Source organism: Coenobita brevimanus, chromosome 55 (assembly GCF_032717465.1).
Source record: "Coenobita brevimanus isolate Jiangsu-jjx chromosome 55, ASM3271746v2, whole genome shotgun sequence".
NCBI lineage: Eukaryota > Metazoa > Arthropoda > Malacostraca > Decapoda > Coenobitidae > Coenobita > Coenobita brevimanus.
In genome coordinates, this window is record NC_137008.1 from 56,123,723 (window position 1) to 56,149,063 (window position 25,341).

Here is a 25,341-nt window from a genome sequence, read left to right on the forward strand (position 1 = left end):
GAGTAGGAGACCGTCTTACGCCCATGGTAGCATTTTACATGATAGAAAAAACCTTCAGTGACCCATCAGCAAATGACTATGATACAGTAAGTTCTTCAAATTATTAAACAAAACTGCTTTATAATCCATTCATGCAAAAACACTGGATTGACCACTTGTCTTTCACTGCTACGTGCTTGCCCAGATGAATAATTTTATTTGGTGACTCCCAGATAAAAGATGGAGGTACATTCATAATTGTAATAAAAAAAAAAGGCTTTACAGCAACTGACTGCTAGAATTTTTCCTTAACTAAAATAAATTATTTGGTTGAAGCCTAATAAAAATAGGTAGCAAAGAGAGAGAGAGAGAGAGAGAGAGAGAGAGAAGCAAAGGATAAGTTTTGCAAGGGACAAATCGTAACCACCAGTATTTGACAAGATACAAGTGGCGTATGTTTACCAATGGCTTGATTTGCGATGATATTTATGATCAATTCCCTGTGGTGACTTGCCCAGTATTTTTTTTTTTCCCCAGGAAGAGCTAGGCCTAGGAGGATTCTGCATGCCCTCGCCTTTTCCATCCGACAAAACTAAAAAACTTTTGACTCATTTTTCTTCTCGTAACTAATATTTGTTTTTGCACGAAGAATAAATGACATGGGAATATTCTGAACTCTCCTTGTCCATCCTACAAAAAAAACCACAGCTACGGCACAGACTTCATCATAAGTTTGTAAATACGAAAGCAGGTGTGTAGTGAGGTTCTAACAACAACAACAACAACAATAGTCAGTTAAGAGCCGGTATTTCGCTAGTCATGAGGTGAGTGACTTGGGAGTTAACGGGCTGACCTTGAGAAGAAAAATATGTAGCGAATGCAGTAAGAGAGTGGTCGGTGAACATGATGGAACAGAACGGTCTACTCTTAAAATGGAAGTGAAATTATTAGTCATTGTGCGTAGGTGTTCTGAATCTAAATTAGGAACATTCAGGGTTTTTCTACTCTCACTACTGTCGGAAGTACACAGTTACCTCATCGAAATTCCTATACTGACAGAAGAGTAAGGAGGAGAGAGAGAAGGAAGTATTGCGACAGAGAAGGTGCCCCGTGACTCCTCCAAGTGACATGACCACGGCAACAACAAAAGGGGCCTTTATAACCGGACAGCGAGGCCACTCCAACCCCATCACACCTCACTTCAACGCGGCCAGTAGTTCCGCGGCTCCCAACCTCTGCGTACGTCCCGCGCCTAACTAAACCAAACTTCACCACACGTACTTGCAGCTTCCACCTTATCCAGTTCTGAGTACGTGCTGTGACTGATAATTTACTCCACAACTCCTAACTTCAACGTACTTGCAGCTCCCTAATTGTCCCAGCTTTTCACATGCCACTCCAGACATAACACCTGCGTACGTGCCGACGGCCCTTAGTTCCTCAGAGACTAACTTTTCCATATTCATTGGTCCTTGATCCGTACGTGCTCGGCAGCCTAACTCCCAGCTCTCTACCTCACCTAGCTATCTTCCCTCTCCATTTACTTTAACTCCTCACCTATCTAATCTTTCAAACCTGCCCTACCTCTCTCGTCTGTCCTTCCCTACCCACGCCACCCCACCTCACCTCCCTCACTTACCCTATCCCCCGACTTATCCTACCCCTCCACGTACACTATCTCTCTCACCCACCCAACCTCCCCTACCTACCCTGCTTCTCTCCCTACCCTATCTCCCCCAGCTACCCATCTCCAGCACTAACCCTACCTCTCCACCAGTTCTAGCTCTCCACCAGCTTTATCTTTCCCACCTAGTTACTATTCCACCCCCCCCTCTCTCTCTCTCTCTCTCTCTCACACACACACACACACACACACACACACACACACACACACACACACACACACACACAACACACACACACACACACACACACAACACACACACTCCCCACACGTCTTCTTGCGCTCACCGACACTAGAGACACATAAGCCACCGAAGTCTAGAACCCGAAGAGGTGAGGTGAGGGAAGGATGCGGTGTTACTTCCTGACCTTATTCCTTGTGGTCCTGCTTCTGACGAAGAACGCCCACAGCAGAAGAAGTGAGTCAGTCTGGCCTTTTGGTTTGCGCTAGTTTCCACCTAGTCTTCTGCTTGTTGAGTTAATGTTGCTTGATTAAGAAAGTGCGCTAATCCTTTTTTGCTTTTTCCAACAAAATTAGTGTCTGTCGATTAAGAATGCTTGTCAGTTCTCTTTATTTTTACCTGTTGTAGAAAGCTTGCCAATCCTCTTTATTTTTATCTGATTTAGAATGCTTGCTAATCCACTCTTGTTCTGTGGCTTAATTAATGTTTGCCGAGTGAGAATTTTTGTTAATCCTGTGTTATTTCGTCAACTGAATTGACAATTGTCGATGAAGAATGTTTACTGTTCCTATTTGCTTTTGCCAGCTAAATTAATTGTTGTCCTTTAAGCATGTTTATTACTCCTCTTTGTTTGCATCAGTCTTTACATCCTTTGTTTGTTGAATTAACGGTGGTCAGCTAAGTGAGTTAACTAATTCTGTCTGTTCACACCAATCATCTAGTTGTTGCTCATATTCTATGACTGTCCACTGCCTCTAGGTTCGTTTTGTTGCGAAGACGAGAGATGACATGACGTATAGTATGCCTGTTGTTTGCCATTTAGTGAGTGTTACGAAAGACAAAATTCTAGCACCCAGATGATAACTTCGAAAACAGGCAAAAAGAGATACATGTCGAAAGTATTCATGGGCTTTGAGTAAATCTAGCAACATCTGCACCACAAACACGTATGTCATGAAACACAAGCTCAGAAAAGTTGAGTAAGACTAGATTATCTAAGCAGAGTCTTAGCCATCTGTAATTACTTTAACCTTGATGAGTGAACGGAAGTGGTACCCATTTCCGCTGGGCACTTCGTAAACTTGTGCTTCTTTGTTTTCATTTCCCTCTTTCTAGATTCAGCCCGCCCTATTTATAATAATTAAGAAGAAATGTAGCTTGCTTAGTATTAATAGCATAAGCTAAGCTCAGTCCAATTGCCAGCTGTGCACGTAATTAGCTTGCTCCAGCATCATAGGGACAATCTTCACCAGTATGAGCCCTGGAACGGTTTCCTATATTATATATATACTGTATATATATATATATATATATATATATATATATATATATATATATATATATATATACTGTATATATATATATATATATATATATATATAGATAGATAGATAGATAGATAGATAGATAGATAGATCAGTACGAGCCCTGGAACGGTTTCCTATATTATATACTATATATATATATATATATATATCAGTATGAGCCCTGCCCCTGGAACGGTTTCATATATATATAGAGAGAGAGAGAGAGTGAGAGAGAGAGAGAGGAAACCGTTCCAGGGCTCATACTGAGTCGTCGCAATTCTTTCTACAGAATGCGCTGCTTAGTAAGGCATTACAGCGTCATCTGTATATAATATATGGATCCACACGCCCCGGCATCCTGTATGAACCAGCCTCCTGAGTCACCCCGCGTCGTCTTTTCCTCTGATCCATTCATGTAAAGGAAGTCTTACTTGTTCTATTCCTGATATGTTCAGACGATTGTATTAAACTTTAGAACGACCCCTTGTGGCTGTACGAGTTAATAATGACTAAATGTAACCTTCCAGTAAGGTATTATATATATATATATATATATATATATATATATATATATATATATATATATATATATATATATATATATTCTAGGGTAAATAACATCGAGTGGAGAGATCAAGAATAAAACATAACTTAGCTTATCTGACTGAAATTTAGCTAACTCATGCTTTGACACCTCACTTCCAGTGACGTGTTTTCCTGTTACTTTTACTGCTTTTCGTCGGTTTTACTAAGATAAGGGGAGACTTTTGGGGCTGGGAAGTCAGATACAGCCTTCACAATAACTTCACTAATGAGCTTCCTAGGCTGAATAAAACCATCTGTTGGTAGCAAGAACAATGTAAAAAAAAAAAAAAAAAAAATTAGTTGAAGATGCTTCAAGAGACTATTTCCCTTATCATTTATTTATTTATCTATTTACTTTATTTATTTAATTTTCAATTTACTTTATTTTTTGGAACATCTTACGAACACTACGAAAAAGAAAAACTCTATTCTCAAAATGTGTGACTGACAGACAGGAAAAAAAGAGAAGGGGAAGAAGAGGAGAGAAGAAAGGAAAATAGAAGAAATAAAAAAGAAAAGTAGGAGAATCGGGAGATGAAGTGAAGAAAGAGGGAGAAAATGATAGGGGAAATCAAGGAAAGAAAGAAAGAGGACGTGAAAGAGAGACTAAAAACTGAATAAAGCAAGATTGGAGAAAGAAAGGTGGAATGATGAAAAGATGAATAGAGGAAAGGGAGATCCGGAAGGGCAAAAAAGAAAAAAGAACAGGGATAGAGAAGATCCAGAAAGATGAAGAGAAGAAAGATGCAGGATAAGCAGGCGGGTAAGATGAAAGGAGAAAGTGCACGAGACCGGGATTCGAGGACAAATCGCATCCGGTCCCAACTCCACATTTCACCTCGTATGTTTCCAGTTGCGTTCGGAATTTCCTTTATTTCTCCGGCATAAAACTTGCGGTTAAAGTAAGACTAAACCCTTGAGCACGAAGCACCATTAAATTCTCTTCTGGTCGCCATGGTAAAAATTTAAAGCCTAGTAGGTCCCCGTCCCCACCCCTCACCGTCAGTACACACGAGTTAAAAAGAATGACATTACTCTTTACTTCAAGCAACTCTTATGTTTTCGTCCATCATCATATGCAAGGAACGTTGTGTCATTATTCTAAGAACGCGCCTGTTTATTCCACGTTTAGTCATCGCTTGTGTTTCCTGCATTACATAAGAACTCACTGGAACTCGTTTTGTAATGTAATTGGGATTTTAAATATTCGTCACTAAAAACTTATCAATTAATTAACCTTAGAAACTACAGACAACATTACCGACTGCTGTCTGTAGGCACGCATGGAGGAGACGCTAATTTATACAGCTGCCTGATGCGTGGACGTTTAAAAAGAAAGGCATAGCTGAAGGCCACAGAGAAAGTGCGTATTCCTTACTCTCAGCATTATAATAATTCGAAAATCAAGGAAATGGAACAATATCATGTGATGAGATCGGTGAGCGTTACAAAAGCGAAAATGCAGTGTGTGTGTGTGTGTGTGTGTGTGTGTGTGTGTGTGTGTGTGTGTGTGTGTGTGTGTGTGTGTGTGTGTGTGTGTGTGTGTGTGTGTGTGTGATACTAGTTCAGTCTGACCTTCTCCGCAAGTTGACAGAAATATGTATATGACAAAATGTTTTAAATCCTGGCTCAGTAGTTTTATTTTTACACCAGTCATTACACACACACACACACACACACACACACACACACACACACACACACACACACAGAGCTGTTTTATGCATGATATTTGGTCACGGGCCCGAGTATCTCTCTCCCTTTCAAATTCTAATGCTACAATAAAATGTGCTACACTGTGACATGATAGGGCAGGAAGTCACAAGTCTGGGGAAAAGGTCATTTATCACGTTTGAATCCCGTAAGATTTAAGTCCTCTGTAGCTCGTAGATTTTTCTCTCACTTTTCCGTAGCCTGGTGTACAGTAAATCATTATCAGTACAAAATCTAAAATTTATTATAACAAGTGTACAGTTGCATTCAGTAGCCGTTTTGCACGTATGGAGTCCCGAACCAAAGAAGGGAGAATTAAACCCTTCTGACCCAACTGATTATTACTGTTAAGTCAGATCTCATTAAATTTTTTCAGTTTTGAGACAGTGTAAGTAGAATTTTTGACTACAACTGTACAACCAAAAATATGAATCGAGACCATAGGTGTGCAAAGCAATGTGAATAACGAATGAAAACATGACACAGACTTGTAATCTACCTGTACGTACTAGTAGTCCTGCTCCACATATATGGCAGTATTACAATGACTGCAATTCTCGATGACTTCATAACTGTTGTCTCTTATTAGTTGTCTGTATTGCAGTTCCCTGAAAAAGAAAATATTTGGATTAACGAAACGAAACCTATGCACGTAATTGGAAACATTTTCATGATTAATATTTGAGCTCACATGGTCAAGTTCACACTCTTGTTGCGGATTATCACATGATGGTGAGTCCACACCAAGTGAACAAACACCAAGCGAACAAGCACAAAGTAGCATTACAGTCTTTACTTTTTACCTGTCTACTGTATACTGGGCCAAGTGAACACGCACCAAGTGAACACGCACAAAGTAGCATTAGTTATTACTTTTTACTTGACTATACTGGACTAAATGAACACGCACCAAGTCAACCTGCACGAAGTAACATTAGTCTTTACTTCCTACCTGACTATATTGGGACTGATATATAAAGACTGGGATGTCGTGGGACTAATATATAAACCAATACGCAGCAGCACTAAGTAAAAAAAAAAAAATCCCTTAACAAAACCCACCATTGTTTGGCGGAGATATTCGTCACTTTGATGCATATATCCCGTGGGTCAGTGGCAGAATAAGACGATGCTAAGGCTTTAAGTAACATCGACAGCGCATTTTCGTGAGTAGCAACATAATTCTAATCTCTAGTTATACTTCGACTGGCAAAAAGGGGTGGTAATTTCGGGCCAAGTTTCCATTCCCAGGATTCCATGACACACACAGGAATGAAGTCATCTGGTGTTAGGTGGAATGTTGTTGTAACAGTATCTCAAGCTACTACTCTCCTCTCATCTGAAAAATGTCGTCTGGCATAAGCTGAGAATATTCGAGTTGTTCTGGCCATGAGAAGTTTAAAGTGAACAGAATATCGCAACTCCGAGGCGTGCATTTTGGGACAGCCCTTTGCATGTCCCTACAACCTAGATATCACACATTTCCGCGGTCGTGACTATTTCGGAGCCGTAATACAGGTGGTGGCGGCGTGAGAGGGGGAGAGCACCAAGGTCACTTCAGTTGGGAAGCCCGGGTGGTGGCCGGGGAAATGGAGACAGGTATAGAGGCGCTTCCTGCGGTGATAGCAGTCCCCTCACCCTTCCCTCACACACACGCACATGCACACAACCACACACTTTTCCCCTTTTACCTTTACACACACACACACACACACACACACACACACACACACACACACACACACACACACACACACATTCAGTCACCCCTGCAAACTATATAGGAAATTTGACAACTTTCCCCACTGTGGTGCTTTGTCACCCACCGGACCACTGATAAACAATGGGGCGCGTGATTTGTAAACAATGCTGACGTATATACTACATGATTTGTATGGCTACTGCAGTATACTAGGTCGTTCACGTGCATCTCTCTCTCTCTCTCTCCTCTCTCTCTCTCTCTCTCTCTCTCTCTCTTGTTAGTTTCCTGTAAATAGATGTATGCCTATCGAGGGGTTAAGATTTGAGGAGCAGAGGAACTATAATCTCCGCCACCCTTCCCATGTAGATCATAAGGGATCAGTGTTCACTTGGCTCCAGGCACGGTCAGTGGTCCATCTAAACGGATAGAGTTCCGAGCTCACGAATCGAGTCTCCAGACCTCTCAGCATAAACTGAACAGCTAAGTAAGATATCGTACAAGAATCTCCATGTGCTCAAAGCCAGCCACACTTATTACAAGGGTTACGTGGTTACCAGTGTTCTAAGTCACCACAAGTGGTTCGTTTATACAAACGGGGATTCAGATTCATGAATCAGAACTACAACCTTCTTGATTTTTTACTGGATAGTTTTGCAAGATTTCATTAGGTTCAGACAGTGTCAAGATTGCAATGAATCTGACATCCTCAACTGTGTTATTCAAGTGAATGAAGTCACAAGGAAATATTTATATAAACTCATAAAACCTGTAATGTTTTTTTTCACATGCTTGTATTACGGGTCAAGGATGAAAACAAATGTTTCAAGAGAGTCTAGATGAGTGCAGAGGGAACGTGGAAAGCCAGGGATTCTTCGCTAGATGGCGTGACAGAAATTAATTATGAATTTTTTTTGTTCTTTTTCTTCGTCTTCGTTTTCCTTTTCTCTTCCACTCCTCCTCCTCCTCCTCCTCTTCTTCTTCTTCTTCTTATTCTTCCTCCTCCTCCTTCTTCTTCTTCTACTTCTTTTTCTTCTTCCTCTTCTTCTGTGGTCCAATTTGTTCGCTGTCTTGTAATCAGCAAAAGTAGTTTTTAAACATTTATACATTTTGAAACCGTGTTGCTTATATTCCTCCTGTTAACGAAAACATTGAATACACGAAAGCTATGTAGTAATGATAAACAGAACGAGGATGAAAGTACAGTAAAAGTTTTAATGCGCAGGCAGTAAGAACGACTCAATAAAAACTAGAAAGTTCTCAGAGAGCACATACCTCCGCAAATGCCTTTGCCATTAAAAAGGATCCGGATCCGTGGAGACAGGATCCGGATCCGGATCCACCAAAAATTTAATCAATTCTTTCTTGGCCCATGGCCCACCCTTCCACAAAATTTAATTGAAATTCAATTAGAAGTTTTGGAGATATTGTGCGGGATACTCAGGATCCAGATCCGGATCCGCCTCCAAATTTAGTCACATCTTCCTTGGCAAATAGCCAAACCATCCACAAAATCTCATTGAAATCCGTTGAAAACTTTTGGAGATATCGTCTGGACAAACAGACAGACAGACAAACAGATGAACAAATATTGGCGAATACATAACCTCCTCCAAATTTCTTGGCGGAGGTAAATATGAATGAATGAATAAAACAAAAAATAAAGGTAAAGGAAGAGGGATAACATATCAGTACAAGATCATTGTCTCTGTCCTCTAACATGCTGCCACATGCTCAGCACACGTGTCGATACATAACATACAGCCTCCCCACCCTATTCCTCCCCCATCCCCAGCCTCCACCCCCATCGCTTGCTTAAACCTCTCCTTGCACCCTAACTTACCTTTTTCCTTCACCCCTCCAACTCTCTCTCTCCTCCTTCCATTCGATGCATCATTTTCACTTTCACTTTCTCCGCCCCTTCCTTTTCTCTCCTTCCATCTCTCCTTCTTTCCCTTCGACCTCTCCTCCACCCTCCTTTCCTTCCTCTTCTCCCACCAGTTCGCCCACCCTCCCTTCCTCCTTCCCTCTCTTCCACCATCCTCTCCTCTCCGCTCTCCTTCTCCCCCACTTTCACCTTGACTTGCTGAAGTATGCGTTGTTTGATTAATCAAGACCGTTTTACCCTTTTACCATAACAGATTATAATATACGTAGGCAGATATCAAGGAGTGTGTATTTATTATTTATTTATTTAATATTTATTACTGCTAGCTCACACACAAGATAATGAATATACTGTACCCAGAACTCAACTGCAGCTTGGAATGTTTAGTTTTTTTTTTTTTTTTTTTAATTCAATCACTGTGAGAGATCTTTTACTTAGCTGAATAAAATAACCTGATGGGGGATGGAATATAATAAAAAATACAATACAATATGAGCTCTCTTCGTGATGACAGGGATAAAGAAGTTATAAAATGTAGTCGAGCAATCTTTATTTCTTGGATAGTCCAACTAAAAACATGCATTTTTGTTGTGGTGTGGGAGGGTGACTTTGTATGGTGTGGCTTGTCACTCAGTGTAGAGTCATCCACAGGCAGAAGGAAGAGGAAAGAATGAAGGAAAGAAAGACAGAAGAGGGAGTGTAAAGTCACCCGTAGGCAGAAGGACGAGGAAAGAATGAAGGAAAGAAAGACAGAAGAGGATGGAAGGAAAGAAGGATGGAGGAGAGAAAAGGGCAGACACCCGAGAGCTGCACTACACCGAGTGAGTGGATGGTGAGCGCCCCCACCTACCATATATATATATATATATATATATATATATATATATATATATATATATATATATATATATATATATATATATATATATATATTATCCTAGAGCTATTTTTTATCTTTAAAATAGTAGGAGAAGTGCTACATCGAATTTGTTGGTCAAATATGTTCGAGGTGGTCAAATAAAGGGCGAGTTGGTGAAATATGGGGCGAGTTGGTCAAATAAGAGGCGAGTTGGTGAAATATGGGGCGAGTTGGTGAAATATGGGGCGAGCTGGTCAAACTCTTCGGGCCATCCCTGATGAAGTGCCTCGTGTCCGAACATCATCAATGACAGACGGACAGAATCGCAAATACAGACGCTCCCGCATCTAAATACATCGCTACTTCTCAAGTGCTTTAGGTTTATATACTTTAGACGAAGAGTTTGCAAGTACTGTTCGCCATATTCATTTCATATACCTGTGTTTACTTACACTAACCTACACTGGCTTACGTAAAATACCATTGAATGAGCCTGTCATTAGTGTTTATTCAAAACTGCCAAAAAACAGCAAAACAATGGGCAATTCGGATTTCATTGAGCTTCTGGGCAACGATGCTAATTTGTTGCCTCCACATTTCAGTTACACACGCTCTGCTGACTACACATATGAATTACACATATGCCTTATTGACTAGATATATGCAGTAATTTACATATTCATTGTTACTTACACATAAATTGCCCATATACATTGCTTACTCGGCATACGCATATAACTATTCATATAAGATGCACATATTCTACTGACTGTACGGTACATAATATTACACATACCTTTACTGAGTGCACTGACAAAATACGCTTTGTGGGCTACACAAATACGTTACTGTGCATTGTTAACTGCAAATACAGCCTATGTTACGTTCATAAGCTGCTCCACTGACTGCAGATTAAGATACATACACAATTTGTTAATTACACACACACACACACACACACACACACACACACACACACACACACACACACACACACACACCGTTTATATACTCGTGTATATATATATATATATATATATATATATATATATATATATATATATATATATATATATATATATATATATATAGATATTATACACACTTTTTGCTGACTGCAATTCTTGACTAAACTAGCATATTTGTCGACAGAATGTGCAGCTTTAATCGCTCTTGGCACGATGAAATCTTTATTTATCTATTTATTTATTTGTTTATTTATTTTACCAGCTTAAGAATCGCCTCTCTTAGTGTAAAGGTTAAAAACAGCCTCCATTAATTCATTCGGTAAGATGATTTTTTTTTCCTTGCAACGAGCAGACAGTTTTCTTCAGTTACGCGGAAACCCATCATAGTAGGTATGTATATGTGCTTGTGTACATATATGTATGTATGTATGTATGTAGTGCGGCGGGTGGCTCACACACTCGAGCATATCACTGTGCATATCCATCCGTGTTTATGCATCCTGAAGGGCAACTGATCCGTAGGGCCAAGGATCACACCTTTATGTCGCAGTAGAACAAATGGTTTAATGGTTTCCTTCATTAATCCATTCGGGACGTGGACGTATCTTTATTAATTTTACTCTACTTTTATCAAATTAGCAGAAAGCCCTCCTCGTCCCCTTCGTCCCTTTCTTGCCTCAGTCTCACCAGTTTATGCAGGAGAGTGATTAATTTGCATATTGTACTCGTATTGCAATTTCCAGACAATTTTACCCATTTTAGGAGAATTTTTATGAAAGGTGCAATAGCCCATGCAGCCTTCATTAACCTTCACTGCTAAAGCACTCTCTTTAGAGGTGTTTACCTATCTCTATTTATCTATTTATTTACCTATTTATGTATCAATCTGTCTATATCTATTTGTTTTTTTATTTATTTATTTATTTATCTATCTACCTACTTATCTATTTATCTGTCTATCTATCTGTCTATATGCTAGTATCATTAACCGTCTCATGATCGGAACATCTCTAGCATTCTATTCCAGCGAATGCCAGACGATTATATTTAGCTGTGAGTGAGTCATAGGAGCCTGAGAATGTCATAAAGCAGATAGCGTGATGTAGTGAGTTACTGCGTGAGAAAACGAGATAAGAAACTTGCGGAAGAGAATGAACACACGATAGCGCTGAGTGGATGAAATTTGCAAGATGAATGTAACCCAGATTGGATTCTTCTTCATCTTGACAGTCGACGGAGTAGCTCTTCCCGGCAGGTGTTTTCTCCTTCAGTATGATGACGTCTTTAGGTGTTCCTGCTACCTTTAAGCGATTGTAACTCCAGTCCCCGTGTAGTGTTGGAGAGGGATGCCTCCATGTGGTGGTACTGATTATGACTGAGCTGCTCCACTGCCAGGTTATAGAAACTTCCCCCAGCTCCCACCCTAGCCCCTGTGAAGAAGAATCGTAGACTGTAATAGGAGGGAACTACTAGCTGCAGTCTACAGGGTTCACATTTTGATAAGCCTGGGATTGCAGATACTACTCTTACTACTACAACAACTATTGCTACTACTACTACTACTATTGTTACTACTACTATTACCACCGACCCATTTTGTTCTAGCTAACGTAACACTGTTCTATTCAGCCTAAGAGACACCCCACCCCCTAGAAGCTAAAGGAAAAGGAAGCCTATATATAACCCACATAGTTCGAGAAGTCTCCCCAAGCTTGAACAAAATCATCTGGACTGTATAACTGCATAAAAAAAAAAAAAAAAAAAAAGACGTTCTCGAGTTGAAGTAGTTAGGCCTAATCATCTTGAGAGTCCCTCGTTGTGAAGGGCAAGTGAAGGCTATAGCTCTAATCCCTAAAGTTAAACCGAATAAAATCGTCTGAAGGTAGTAAGAATAAAGAAAAACATCATAGGGGGGATTATTTTTTCTTCCCTTTTTACTGAAGATGGAGATTTTTTTATGCAGAGTGATCTCATTCATTTTCTTGCAAAGCTTTACATGACAATTTGATGTCACTTTTATTTATTTACTTTTCTTTCTAGCTTGCATGCTTTATTTTATTTAGGACTTCACATATATGATGAATTTTCTTTCCCCCTCTGTTGTTTGCTTCACTGTCGAGAAATAGGAAAAACAAACTATTATCAGTCGCATCCCAGGCCAGTCACCACGGAGTCAAAACCACTTCCTGTCAGAGTGAGTGAGTGAGTAAGTGACTGAGTGTGTGAGTGAGTACCGGATGTGTGAGTCAGGGAAACACTCCTTCACTTTGGCACTCGTACACAATACACTGAATAATTTATCATATATGCAAACATTATTTCACTTGGGAACAGTCAATGATGGTACAATATATCATTACCCCTTAAATTAAATTCGATAATGATGAGCTTTTTGGCCAACGTAGAACGCTCTCTCGGATCTAAATCATCATGACACAAAATCATGACTACTACCAATCAATCAATCAATCAGTCAATCAATCACAATCATTCAGTTTCTCTATCTCCAGACGCCGAAATCCCGGAACTGGGTGGCCACAACGAATCATGTCCATGTCACCCTCTCCTCCACCATCAGGCGGCTATCTCCCCACCTCTTACCCCTTCTTTCTCATTTACCTTTGACAAATGAACTAATAATAATAAATAAGTTTTATGAGCTCGGAATCCTAGATGTGTAAAGAAGCTGTTGTCCATTACCACATATTCTGTCCTTCGTGATGGGATATATTAGCGGCGACACAAGAACCATCTCCAGCTCATCTCATAAACAAATCACAACAAACCACTTGAATATTCATAACTAATTTATTCTAACAGTAAGTGTATGACTGCTTTATCAGTGTCAGGCCTGTCCAAGATGGCTGTAACAATGTATACATATCGTGCATGAAAGTTGGCATGAGTGAGACAATATCAGCAAAAGGTGCAATTAGGTAATACCTTTTGGATGTTCATGGAATTGCTTCATACGTGTCGCGAGTGGGATGGACCAGAGTTCGAGGGCATGTGCGATGGGTAATTGTATGGGTGGCCAATTTTGCTAAGTACTCTTTTGAATGATTCTGTGTGTCCTTTTTCTTACGCTTAGACCCTACCCACCCCAATGAAATGGTGACAGTGATGGTGCTAGGAATAGAGATGGGTATTACGGATGCGATTATGCTTTTGATTATGGTGACAGTGATGACTACCATGATGAAGATGATGACTGCTACGACGACGATGACGATAATGAATTTATCTCTTCATCTGTCGCTTTCCTAATCCTGTATTAGTTCATCAGAAAAGGAAGGGCCCGTGGCTAGGCTACCTAGTCCTAACATTGAAGGCGAGTGACTAATCTGATGAATCTAAATGTCTTTATTTTCCACATTTCTTTGCAGGATCAAGAGGGCGTAGCAGGAGCCGAAGTGCGAGAGTCTCACAGATTGAGCAGCATCCATGGAGGCCCCAGGAAGTCGTCCAGCAGGAGCAACAGCAGGAGCAGATTCAGTGGACCCAGGACCCTTGGATGCCACAGCAGGTTCCGGAGCAGACACACGGGGACTCATACGATCCCTGGATCCCACAGATCAGACAGCAGACAGCAAAGCTCGAGTTCCCATCAGACCCATGGCTGCCTGACGCCGTAGAGCAGACACAGGTGGAGCGGCAGGTTCCTGATCAGCAACCAGCAGCAGGTGAGTCGCATACACACACAAATGTTTCCACTGTATGTATGTTTTCATCTGTGTTAATCGTCAACCCAGATTTTTAAGTGCACTGCCTGCAAATGACGCAGTAAATGCTGTGTGGAGGTGCGTGAAGTGTATCGTCACTCCCAATTCGTTCCTTGGGCCAACAACGGCAGATATCTTTCTATTTTTATTTAACTGGGGATTATGAAGGGATTTGTGGGGTCAAACCTCAAACCAGGTTAACTCGCAAACTTTGAGAACCTATATTTTAGTACGTATGTTCGTCAGTCATCATGGCAAAATTGCACAGAAGCAAGTACAGTACACTGTAGCTGTGTCAAGACAATCTTGCATTCCTTTGGGAATCTTGTACTGTATTATATGACTAAGACTTAACATTTCTAGAAAGATACTAAAGTAATTACGGTATGAATACACACATACGTATACACATACATACATACATGCATGCATACACGAACGCGCAATCTATCTATCTATCTATCTACTGTGTGTATATAATATATATATATATATATATATATATATATATATATATATATATATATATATATATATATATATATATATAAATCACTCTTGCATGATAGAATGACATTTTTACAAAATCTTACTAATAATTTTCAGTAATGTTCGCGAGTGAAGTTTCATCATTAGTTAAAGAATAGATTAAAACTGATAATTTCAAAATAATAATGAAATCCAGGCAGACTAACCAGGCAAGAGTCCAAGTGTGCCATTAGCCGCGGTGCCGGCCCCGCATCTCACCCCGGCTCACCTCAAATGCACACCGACACCCGCTCTTCCGCACCGGCTCATTCCTCTTAAATCAGCAGAGTGAGAGCGGTGGAATAGAGGCTAACCCACCCACATAGCAACTCACCAGGAATCAAAATCAAGGGTAGAAAAGATACACAAACGAGTATTTTACAACTACAGTACTATAACGCCATCATCATCGTTATCCTAGCCCGATTTCCCACAATTACATGATTACATGGAGTGGGAAATCAGCAGTAAGCATCTTTGATTTCACTTGGAGGCATTATCTAATCCTTTCCTCGTTCCTCCTCAACTATGCTGAAAGTGGCACGAAAATGCATACAAAATAAGTGAGAGGCGGTGGTCACCAACGTCTTTTGCTAATACAGAGAGACGGAGTTTTCATCCTTAACTCCAGGATCTTTTAATTGCCCATTGCGACACGCAGGGAATACGCAGGTGTTATTCTGTTTTCACTTTACTCAGGTGCAGGGCGGCACTGTAAAACGATACCAGTAAAGATAACGCTCTTTGATGCCAATTTGTTTGAAGTTCACGGGCAAAATAAGCCGTATATTAACACTGAAGTTCCCATTTATCTTCACTAAAACTAAAATGCGAACTAAATATTACAAACCCACTGTATCGAAAGTTTCATAACAAGTGTGGGTGAATTAAAAAAAAAAAAAAGAAGATAGGGGGGAAGCCCTGAATTACAAGCCAATGCTATGACGGAGAGGAGAACAAACCCTCGTATAGACCTTGGCCCCTTCCTACTCGCGAGGCCTCAATTGCGTCGTCGTCATTAGGGAAAAACTGCGTGGTGGTGATTGGTATGCGTGAGGCCGGCTGTGTGCAGGGCCAAAACAAGGACGGGCGAAAAACTGACAAAAAATGGCGACGTGAGGGACTGCACAGGCGAGTTCTTTAAGGGGTGCGGGATGAAGCAAGGGGTGGGGGAGGAAAAGGAGTAGGGTGGGAGGGGAGGCGTAGGAAGGGAGGTGAAGGGCGAAGGGAGAAGAAAAGTAGTTGAGGGAGGGAGAGGGCAGAGGTGAAATTGGAAGGGTAGGGAGAGAAAAAGGGGAGTAGAAGGGGGGTGGAAGGGAAGGAAAAGGAAAAAGAGAAAGGGGGAGGAGCAGAAGGAAAGGAGAGAAGGTGGATAGGTGGGTAGCAGAAATAAGAGAAGGAGGGAGGGGAGACTGATTGAAGGAGATGGAGAAGGGGGAAAATGGAAGATAAGGTAGAGAGGGAGAGGGGAAGGAAAAGGACAGGAGGACGGGTAGATGAATGTGGAAGAGTAGAGAGAAGTGGAGGAGGAGATGGAGGGAAGAGGGAGAAGAAAGAGGAAGAGGGAAAGAGAGAAGAGAAGAGGTGATGAAATAAAATGAAGATCAGGAGAATGACAGGCAGAGAGAAAGAGAACAGAAAACGAAGTAGATGGAGGTTGGTAGGAGTTCAGATGAATGATAGAAACAGAGGAGAGAAAGAAATGGAGGAAAAGTAAAGGAATACTGAAAACTACGAAAGAATAGTGAATATCATGTGGAAAGAGAAACAAGGTGAGCAGACGAGGGGGAAGGAGGAAGAACTTAAAAGGATATAAGAGACGAAAAAATGTTTATCTAGTGACAGAGGGATCAGATGCAAGTAGTTCCAAGACGAATTATTCTTCTTGTTCCAAGAAGATTCATGACATTTCCTAGCACCAGCATGGAGAGAAGATGAAAAGGGAGAAAGAACAGGTTAAGTGGAGGATGAAAAAAAGAAAAGAATATGAGGTAACAACGGAGAAACAGATACAGGGTGACCAAAACTTAATGCAACCAATAAAAGTGTGTGTCATTTATATAACTGATTTGCTTTATTTTTGCATTCATGTTAAACTGAACTGAAAACAAAACAGTCCTGAAAGTTTGGGTTCTGCAGTTCAAATGGTCTGTTTTTATAACCATTCCAAAATGCGTTCGAAGTGAACACCTCGACGTCGCAGCACTCATGAATGTGGAGCACATTTTCTTCTCTTATGCCATGTCAGCAGGAAAAACCATATGTTCTTGGGCACAGCACCACCAGAAGATGTTCTCCAGCGTTTATTGCATTCAGTAAAATGCACTGCATGGGTGGTTATCTCAAAGCATGGCATAATTGGACCTTTTTGGTTCGAAAACAAACAAAAACAGTCTGTCACAGTGAACGAAGAACGTTATCTTGAGGTCATGAGGAAGTTTTGGACGACACTAGGAAGACGTAGGGGCATCACACGTGGGGAGCAATCGTTCAAGCAGGATAGGGCCACCCCTCACACTTCAGACCAAACTTTGATGTGGCTGCGGCAACGATTCGGAGATCAGCTGATAGGTAGAATGTGTGACCTGAGTGGGTCCCACACTCACCTGACCTGAATCCCCCAGATTTTTATTTGTGGGGTTACCTGAAGGACCGTGTTTATGAAAACCATCCCCAGACAATCAGAGACCTGACAACAAGAAATCACGGCCAACATCAGAGCTATCCCAAGAGAAGAGTGTGTCCGCGTAATTGACAATTTCGTGCGCCGCATTCAGGAGTGCCTGCACTGTCGAGATGGTCATTGGGAACAAATTTTGGAAATGCCATAAAAACAGTCAATTTGAACTGCAGAACTCACTCTTTCAGAACTGTTTTGTTATCAACTGTGCTTAACATGAACGCAAAAATAAAGCAAATCTCTTATCAGTTGTATAAATGACACACATTTTTATGAGCTGCATTCATTTTGGGTCACCCTGTACTAAACGAAGAAGAAAGAAGGAATAGAGTGATTCAAACAAGAATTACCACACTTTCCATCGCCAACATAATTAGAAAGAAAAAATGAACAGGGGGAAAGAAGAAAACGGTATAAGAAATGAAAACGAAGACGATATTAGCTGGAGGGAGAAGAGGAGAAGAATATAAGAAATAAAGGAGGGAAGGACTATAAGAAACGAGGGTGAAAGAAGAGAAAGAATACAAGAAACGTAGAAGGAGAAATGGATGTCAAGTGGAGTGGGTACTGGTTTTAACAAGAGGCCTCACAGTTCCCCACACTTAACATCATTCACTTACGTAGGTCACATTAGGACACCACCTTCCCCCCTCCCCACACCTTCCTCTACCACCATTCCGCGCCACCCTTCACCACTGCATCACCCTACCCTCCTTCATATTACAACACCCTGGACTACACCACATCACACCGCACCACATCACCCTTCACCACCACATTTCACCACCCACCTATCAAACTACACCACTCTACACCGCTTACCCTCCTCTACCACACCACACCAACCTACACCATCACACCACCAACCACCATTACACCACTACTTTCCTCCCATCATTTGGCATTACATCGCTCTTGTGTTCTGCGTGTAGCCGCTCCATCAGGTCTGTTTTGATCGTCAGGCTTGGGTGTTGTTTTACGTCTCTTTTTCCTCTTTTTTCCTTTTTGGATTCGCTTCAAGTGCCCCTGCTTCCATGGAAAAAGAGAAATCAATGTTGCGTTTCCTGGCATCATTTGGTGTGTGTGTGTGGGGAGGGAGGAGGAATGGATGTGTGTGTGTGTGTGTGTGTGTGTGTGTGTGTGTGTGTGTGTGTGTGTGTGTGTGTGTGTGTGTGTGTGTGTGTGTGTGTGTGTGTGTGTGTGTGTGTGTGTGTGTGTGTGTGTGTGTGTGTGTGTGTGTGTGTGTGTGTGTGTGTGTGTGTGTGTGTGTGTGTGTGTGTGCGCGTGCGTGTGCGTGCGCGCGCGCGCGTTTCGGTGCGTGTGTGCGTGCTCATGCTCTGCTCTTTTTAATGGTTAACTTTTTACCATTTGTTTTTCATAACAAGTTCAAAGCCCCCACTTTCAGCAATGTAGATAATAAAAATCAATCAGTAAAAAGAAGAGTGTGTGAAGGTGTGGATGGAGGAAGAGTGCGGAGGCGTGAATGAAGGAAGAGTGTGGGTGGATATGTGGATAGAAAAACAATATGAGGTGCAAAATACGTGGTATCATGGTGTGTGTGTGTGTGTGTGTGTGTGTGTGTGTGTGTGTGTGTGTGTGTGTGTGTGTGTGTGTGTGTGTGGCGGTGGTGGTGATAGTGGGGATCAAATTTGAGTACTGAAGAAGAGGGAGAAAGTGAATATAAAGTTGAAGTATGTAAAATGAAGCTAAAACATCAGTGAGAGAGGAGTCTCTGTGTGGACAGTGAGGGGCGGCCGTGTGTGGTCTACTTCGCGTCAATTTAACCTCCTGACACCCTCTCGGAGATTAAGGTTCACTCGACCGCAGCTCCTCGTCTCCGTAACATATGTAGCGATAACCACACAAGCACGACCTGTGTGTGGGAGCAGATCATGGTTAAGAAGGTTATTAATGTGTGTGCAAAAATATAAGGCTGAGCTAAAGTTACTAAAATCTACGGCTCTGAAAAATAACCCTCAAGGCCTAAATACGGGGCTTCGCTTCAGTAGGAAAAATCTATAAGAATGAAGGACATCTTTTCCTAAAAAAAAAAAAAAAAATGTGAACGAGAGTCGAATAAGGCCGCTCTTAGTGATGCTCCTTCATCTAAAAATCACTGAATACAGAAAACACTCAATCACATAAGTATAAGGTTCAGCGTAGTTTCAAAGAAAGAATTTTTTTTTCTGCACAAAAGAAAGTGGGCTTTACTTTTATTATGCATTAAATTTAATGGGAGATTAACTTGAGCAGGATATAGCTTCGAACTAATTCATATTCGTGCATACTAAAAGTTAAGCAGCACTGCAAATGATGGACAGAGTTTATAACAAGACTCTTATTTAGTACCGTACAGCAGTTACTACTCGTCTAACCAGAAAGTCAGCGCTTCGAAGACACTGTATGAAAAAGAGTGTTTGCGTTTAACCACTTTTTATAGTAAATCCATGTAAATGTCCCCATAAACATTTTTGGTCCTTGATTTTTTTTTCTCGTATGAATTTATATCTATCTATCTATCTGAATATATATATATATATATATATATATATATATATATATATATATACTGTATATATATATATCAATATATATATATATATATATATATATATATATATATATATATACTGTATATACGTGTCAGTTCGTAATCAATTTTTTTCACACTATAGCCATACGCTACGCAGCAAGTACATAACCAGGAACCATGTAGCTTGAGTTGACCAATCTAATGTTACTTCTCTCCTGGCTTCACTTTCATGTTTTTTGAGTCCAGTTATCATATGCACTTCGTGACAATTTATCCGCTCTTTGGGGTCCTCGACTGCAATTGCGAACAAATGGATTTGCGTCAGTCAGTGAACAACTTAGCCCAGCCCTTGAGAGAACCTGGCAATTGCATCAGTCTGCCTCACTATCCTTCCTTTTCATACTCGCATATCTTAGCTGTGACGCAGAACCTGGACGCGGACGTGATGGTGTTGGAGGAGTTGCAAGGAGAGCATCTCGTCTCAGGTGTCAGTCTCTCAAGCACGTCTAATTATCTACTTACATTTTGCACAGGATATCTTTCACGAGGATTCGCAATCGTGATTCATGGCTGAAGTTAGTATGATGCCTCATTCATCACAAGATTTCTCCATGAGGCTTACAAGTGTTCAGTTATACCCTACTTCAGATTTTAGTACCTGTGTGTGTGTGTGTGTGTGTGTATTTTTTTTTTTTTTTTTTTTTTTTGTGTCCGACTCTGGGCAAAGGCTTCAGGGCCTATATCTCAGGGGCAGTAGCCTATCCCAAGGCCCAGTAGTCCTCCTACACCTCCACATGTCACCACTTCGGCGCTAACACCCACCGTCCATATTGAATACATGCTAGGGCTGTCTCATACAGGACTGGTGTATTGGTATTAGCGGGGGTATTTTTACGACATGTCGGCGGGTCATCTGGTAGATCAGGAAAGTCTGCCTTTTATGAAATTCAAATCCTTAAACTGTTCCCTGCCCCAGCCGGGATTCAAACCTGGGTCCATCAGGACTGCAGGCCGCCTCTCTACCGATTCAGCCACCGTTTCCCCTGTATATATATATATATATATATATATATATATATATATATATATATATATATATATATATATAGATATATATATATATATATATATATATATATATATATATATATATATATATATATATATATATATATCACAAACTTTCCAGTCCATCATACGCTTCCCTTTGATCATCACGCCCATTCCTTTACCCTCCCTTCGTTGGTTGGTTTCATGGGACGACGCAGGTGACAAGCTCGACAAACATTCTTGTTACACCTGTATTAAATGCGAGGTGTAACTCAAGTGGTTAGAGATGTTGTGTGCTGTAATGGCATTAGCATGGGTGTTTTTAAAGCAAATCAGTGAGACTTTTGGAGGATTTGCAAAGGCAATTTAAACAATGCATGTCATTGGCCTGATTATTTTCCCAACCTAAGATTCAACGCGCGTCCTTTCGCCTTCCTAACCACTTGACCGTCACCTCCCCCATCAGACGACTGCATCTTCGATTACGACGAGGTTCCTGAAGGCCACGAGTACCCTTTCCTGGTAGATCTGAAGAGCAAGGAGGTGATCTATCCGGACAGGGTGGGGCGGGCAAGGGTGATGCTGATACCGGCGGGCACTAAGGTCATCGCCTCCTGCCCTGGACCTGATAATGTGCTTCTGATGAGTGGAAGGTCCTACAGCTACTTCACATGCACAAACCACGTGCTCTTCTACGGCAGGAAGGTGAAGAAGGTGGGCATGGAAGGATGGAAGGAAGAAAGGAAGAGAGAGAGAGAGAGAGAGAGAGAGAGAGAGAGAGAGAGAGAGAGAGAGAGAGAGAGAGAGAGAGAGAGGATATTTCTCTTTCAATCTACCTATCTATCCTTCTCGATAAAGATAGAAGACAGAGAGAGAGAGAGAGATATTTAAAGATATAAATAGATACGGTAGATAAAAGTACACAGATAGATAAATATATAGATAGACAGAAAGAGTGGGTAAATAGAAAGGTAGACAGATTGATAGTTTGTGTGTGTGTGTGTGTGTGTGTGTGTGTGTGTGTGTGTGTGTGTGTGTGTGTGTGTGTGTGTGTGTGTGTGTGTGTGTGTGTGTGTGTGTGTGTGTGTGTGTGTGTGTGTGTGTGTGTGTGTGTGTGTGTACTTCTGCTTCCAGACGACCGTATTTAATTTAGAAGAAACAGGTGCTCAAGGGAGTGAATTAAGATAAATGTAGCCCCTTCAGTTCGAGAAACATCTCTTAAGCCGAACTGTTTGAAAACAGCAAGAGCAAAATAGAAAAAGAAATCATCGTTGTGAAAGGGTAAATAATTCAAATATTCCAACTCTATCCTAATCTAACTAAAACTAATGTAACCCAAGTAATCTAACTTATCTCACAGTAACTTAACTAAATCTAACATAACCCACCCAGCGTAACCTAACTTAACCAACCAAACCAACCCTACCCTACCCTACCCTATTCTCCCTTAACCAAAGCTAACCTAACCCAACCTACCCTACCCTACCTAAACCTACGTAACTAACCTAACCGAACCCACCATTCCCAACCCAGCCTGTCCAGTGGTCGGAGCTGGGGTGCCAGGAGGAGCCCAAGCCTACCTTGCAGACGGAGGGCTCGTGCGGCGACGGGGGGGTGTCTGTGGTGGTGGGGTGGGAGGTACGCAGGCGGCACTTCCTACCCCAGATTACCTTGTGTTTCGACGAGAGGCAGGAGACCACTCGATTCGCCTCGCACAAGATCCACGGAAGGTAAGGACGATGAACAAAGTGTGTAAGAGAACAAAGTAGCAGAAGGACAAAATATAGGATAATAACAAATAGGGGAAGAACAAAGTATAGGAGAACAAAAAAGGAGGGGAGGAACAAAGTATAGAAGAACAGAGAAGGGGAAGAACAAAGCATAAGGAGAAAGACAAAGTAGGAGAAGAACAAAGTATAGAGAGTACGACAAAGAATGGGAAGACTAAATTTTAAAGGAGAAAAAGTCTCGGGAATCTCTTAGCCCTCTTTCACCTCACAGTTTATATCATACTGGACTGTGGATGAGAAACAAGTGGGATGATAATGACGATGGTGATGATGATGATGGCCTCTGAGTACCCTTCATTCCAAATAAGTTGATACATACAGAGGAACACAATGTCATTTTCATTACGTTTTATTTCAGATATATCGACGCCAAAGTGATCGAGACATCACGCCCAAGCTTCAAGAAAAACGAAATGTTTTCCATCAGCATTCAGAACTCGTACCGCAAAACTCGGCAGCGCAGGCTTCTGCAGCGGCTCCTGAACACGACCGAGCACCTGACGGGCGACGGACAACACTACCTGGCGAGAGGTCACCTGGCTCCGGATGCTGACTTCGTGCTAGAGGCTGAACAGGACGCCACCTACTACTACGCCAACGCGGTCCCCCAGTGGCAGGCCATCAACAACGGCAACTGGAAGGTATACTGTAGTCTGGTTTGCTTGGTCGTGTTATAATGATGATGATAATGATGTTGATGATGATGAGATATTAGCTCCATCCGATCGAGAATATACTTTGCACGGTATTCTTGCTTCCTCCAGTCGATATATTTGGCTCAGTGGATATTATTTTTAACTGGGGGGTTAGATGTAACAATGGTAAACCCTTTCCCGTCTTAAGGCCCTTCGTTGCTTGAGTAAAATCATCTGATGAGACCAGGACTATAATAAAAGTGCGTGTTCGAGCTAAGGGAAATAAAAAGAGCAACAAATATTCATGTCATTTTTAAATTTCATATTCACAGTATTTCCCCTCGATTCCTACTACTGTATACATATATATACATACTATTCTCTTCAGCATCTCGGTCCCCACCCCTGCTTTTTTTCTTCGTGGTTTAACTTTAGATCAGCATTAACTACTTCAGTCTGAGGACGCTTATTTTACTTTATTCCACCTACCACCAGGCGATTTTATTCACCTTATGAGAGATCGCTTGGTATGACGGAGTTAGATCTATTTTTTTTTTAAATTGTAGCTGAACTTGAAGGGAGACTTTGATTTCCAAAGGCTTCTTATATGAGGAAGACGTGTATTAAGTCCAGTGCTGACTCCCATTACAGAGATTGGATGGTCAGGTGTGGGAAGCTGAATCCTAATATTCGATGCAGAGACGTTCTTAAAACTGATATCTGACTGGAGGACGATTCTAATTTTTGCAGCTTTATTATACGGGGGGAAGGTACATCAAGCCAAATTCCGACTTGCATTACAGAGACTGGAAGGACAAGTTCGTGACTTGGCCGAGAAGAGACCGTGGCCACTTGAGGTGTGGACGGGCACCCACGGCACACTGCAACTGCCCAACCAACGCACCAGCAACCCCGTCACGCTCTTCCTCGGCCTCACAGACAGCAAGAAGGTGGTGCCAGTGCCCGCTCTGCTGTGGAAGGTTAGTCCACGGTTCATCTCAGTGAGAATTTGGGCTTGTGCCACCGTATGACAAGTATATGTGCATTTAGTTCAACTTCTGGATTCGTATGCCTGTGAATTTAGGGCTTCCTAGCATCTCTTCTTTTAGTGGTTTAGTTTTTAGTATTCCTTTCCTCCTACAACAAGCAGCCGTCGCTATAGTGATGGCTAACGACGAGAGAGGAGGCAATTTCATATAAAAACGTGAAGAGCTGCGACTTCCTTTATTTTACAGCTATAACGCCTTCCTCCCACAGGTAATCCACGACCCACAACTACATCAAGCCGTGGCAATAGTGGTGGTTAACGACGTGAGAGGGCGCGGCACCTCAGACTCCTGGCAGCTGGACGGAACCCCTTGCCGTAACCTCTGCAATAGCCTGCGATGGGTCAACTGGGATATCAATGACCTCACGCACGGTATGACCTTCTGCTGCAGTGTGGACGCTCTCAGGTCGACCATATCTGACCTCCCAGTGCTAGGACAGGTTGAGCTGCTGCGTGCCTAGAGAGACGTTAACCCTTTTTCACTACGAGAAG

General features: G+C 41.6%; 1 protein-coding gene across 2 annotated transcripts; it reads left to right on the plus strand.

Moving 5' to 3' along the window:
- The first annotated feature begins 1,964 nt into the window (after positions 1 to 1,964).
- On the plus strand, positions 1,965 to 25,341 carry LOC145401398 (salivary endonuclease-like). Of its 2 annotated transcripts, none has more exons than XM_080273735.1 (7): positions 1,965 to 2,081; positions 14,250 to 14,546; positions 21,843 to 22,090; positions 22,910 to 23,106; positions 23,525 to 23,807; positions 24,605 to 24,781; positions 25,059 to 25,341. In XM_080273735.1, exons 1-7 carry the CDS (start codon positions 2,012 to 2,014, stop codon positions 25,308 to 25,310), a joined length of 1,524 nt encoding a protein of 507 aa, XP_080129861.1. In that variant the 5' UTR covers positions 1,965 to 2,011; the 3' UTR covers positions 25,311 to 25,341. The 2 variants fall into 2 exon arrangements, with proteins under 2 accessions (XP_080129861.1, XP_080129862.1); XM_080273736.1 differs by having other exon boundaries at positions 21,843 to 22,081.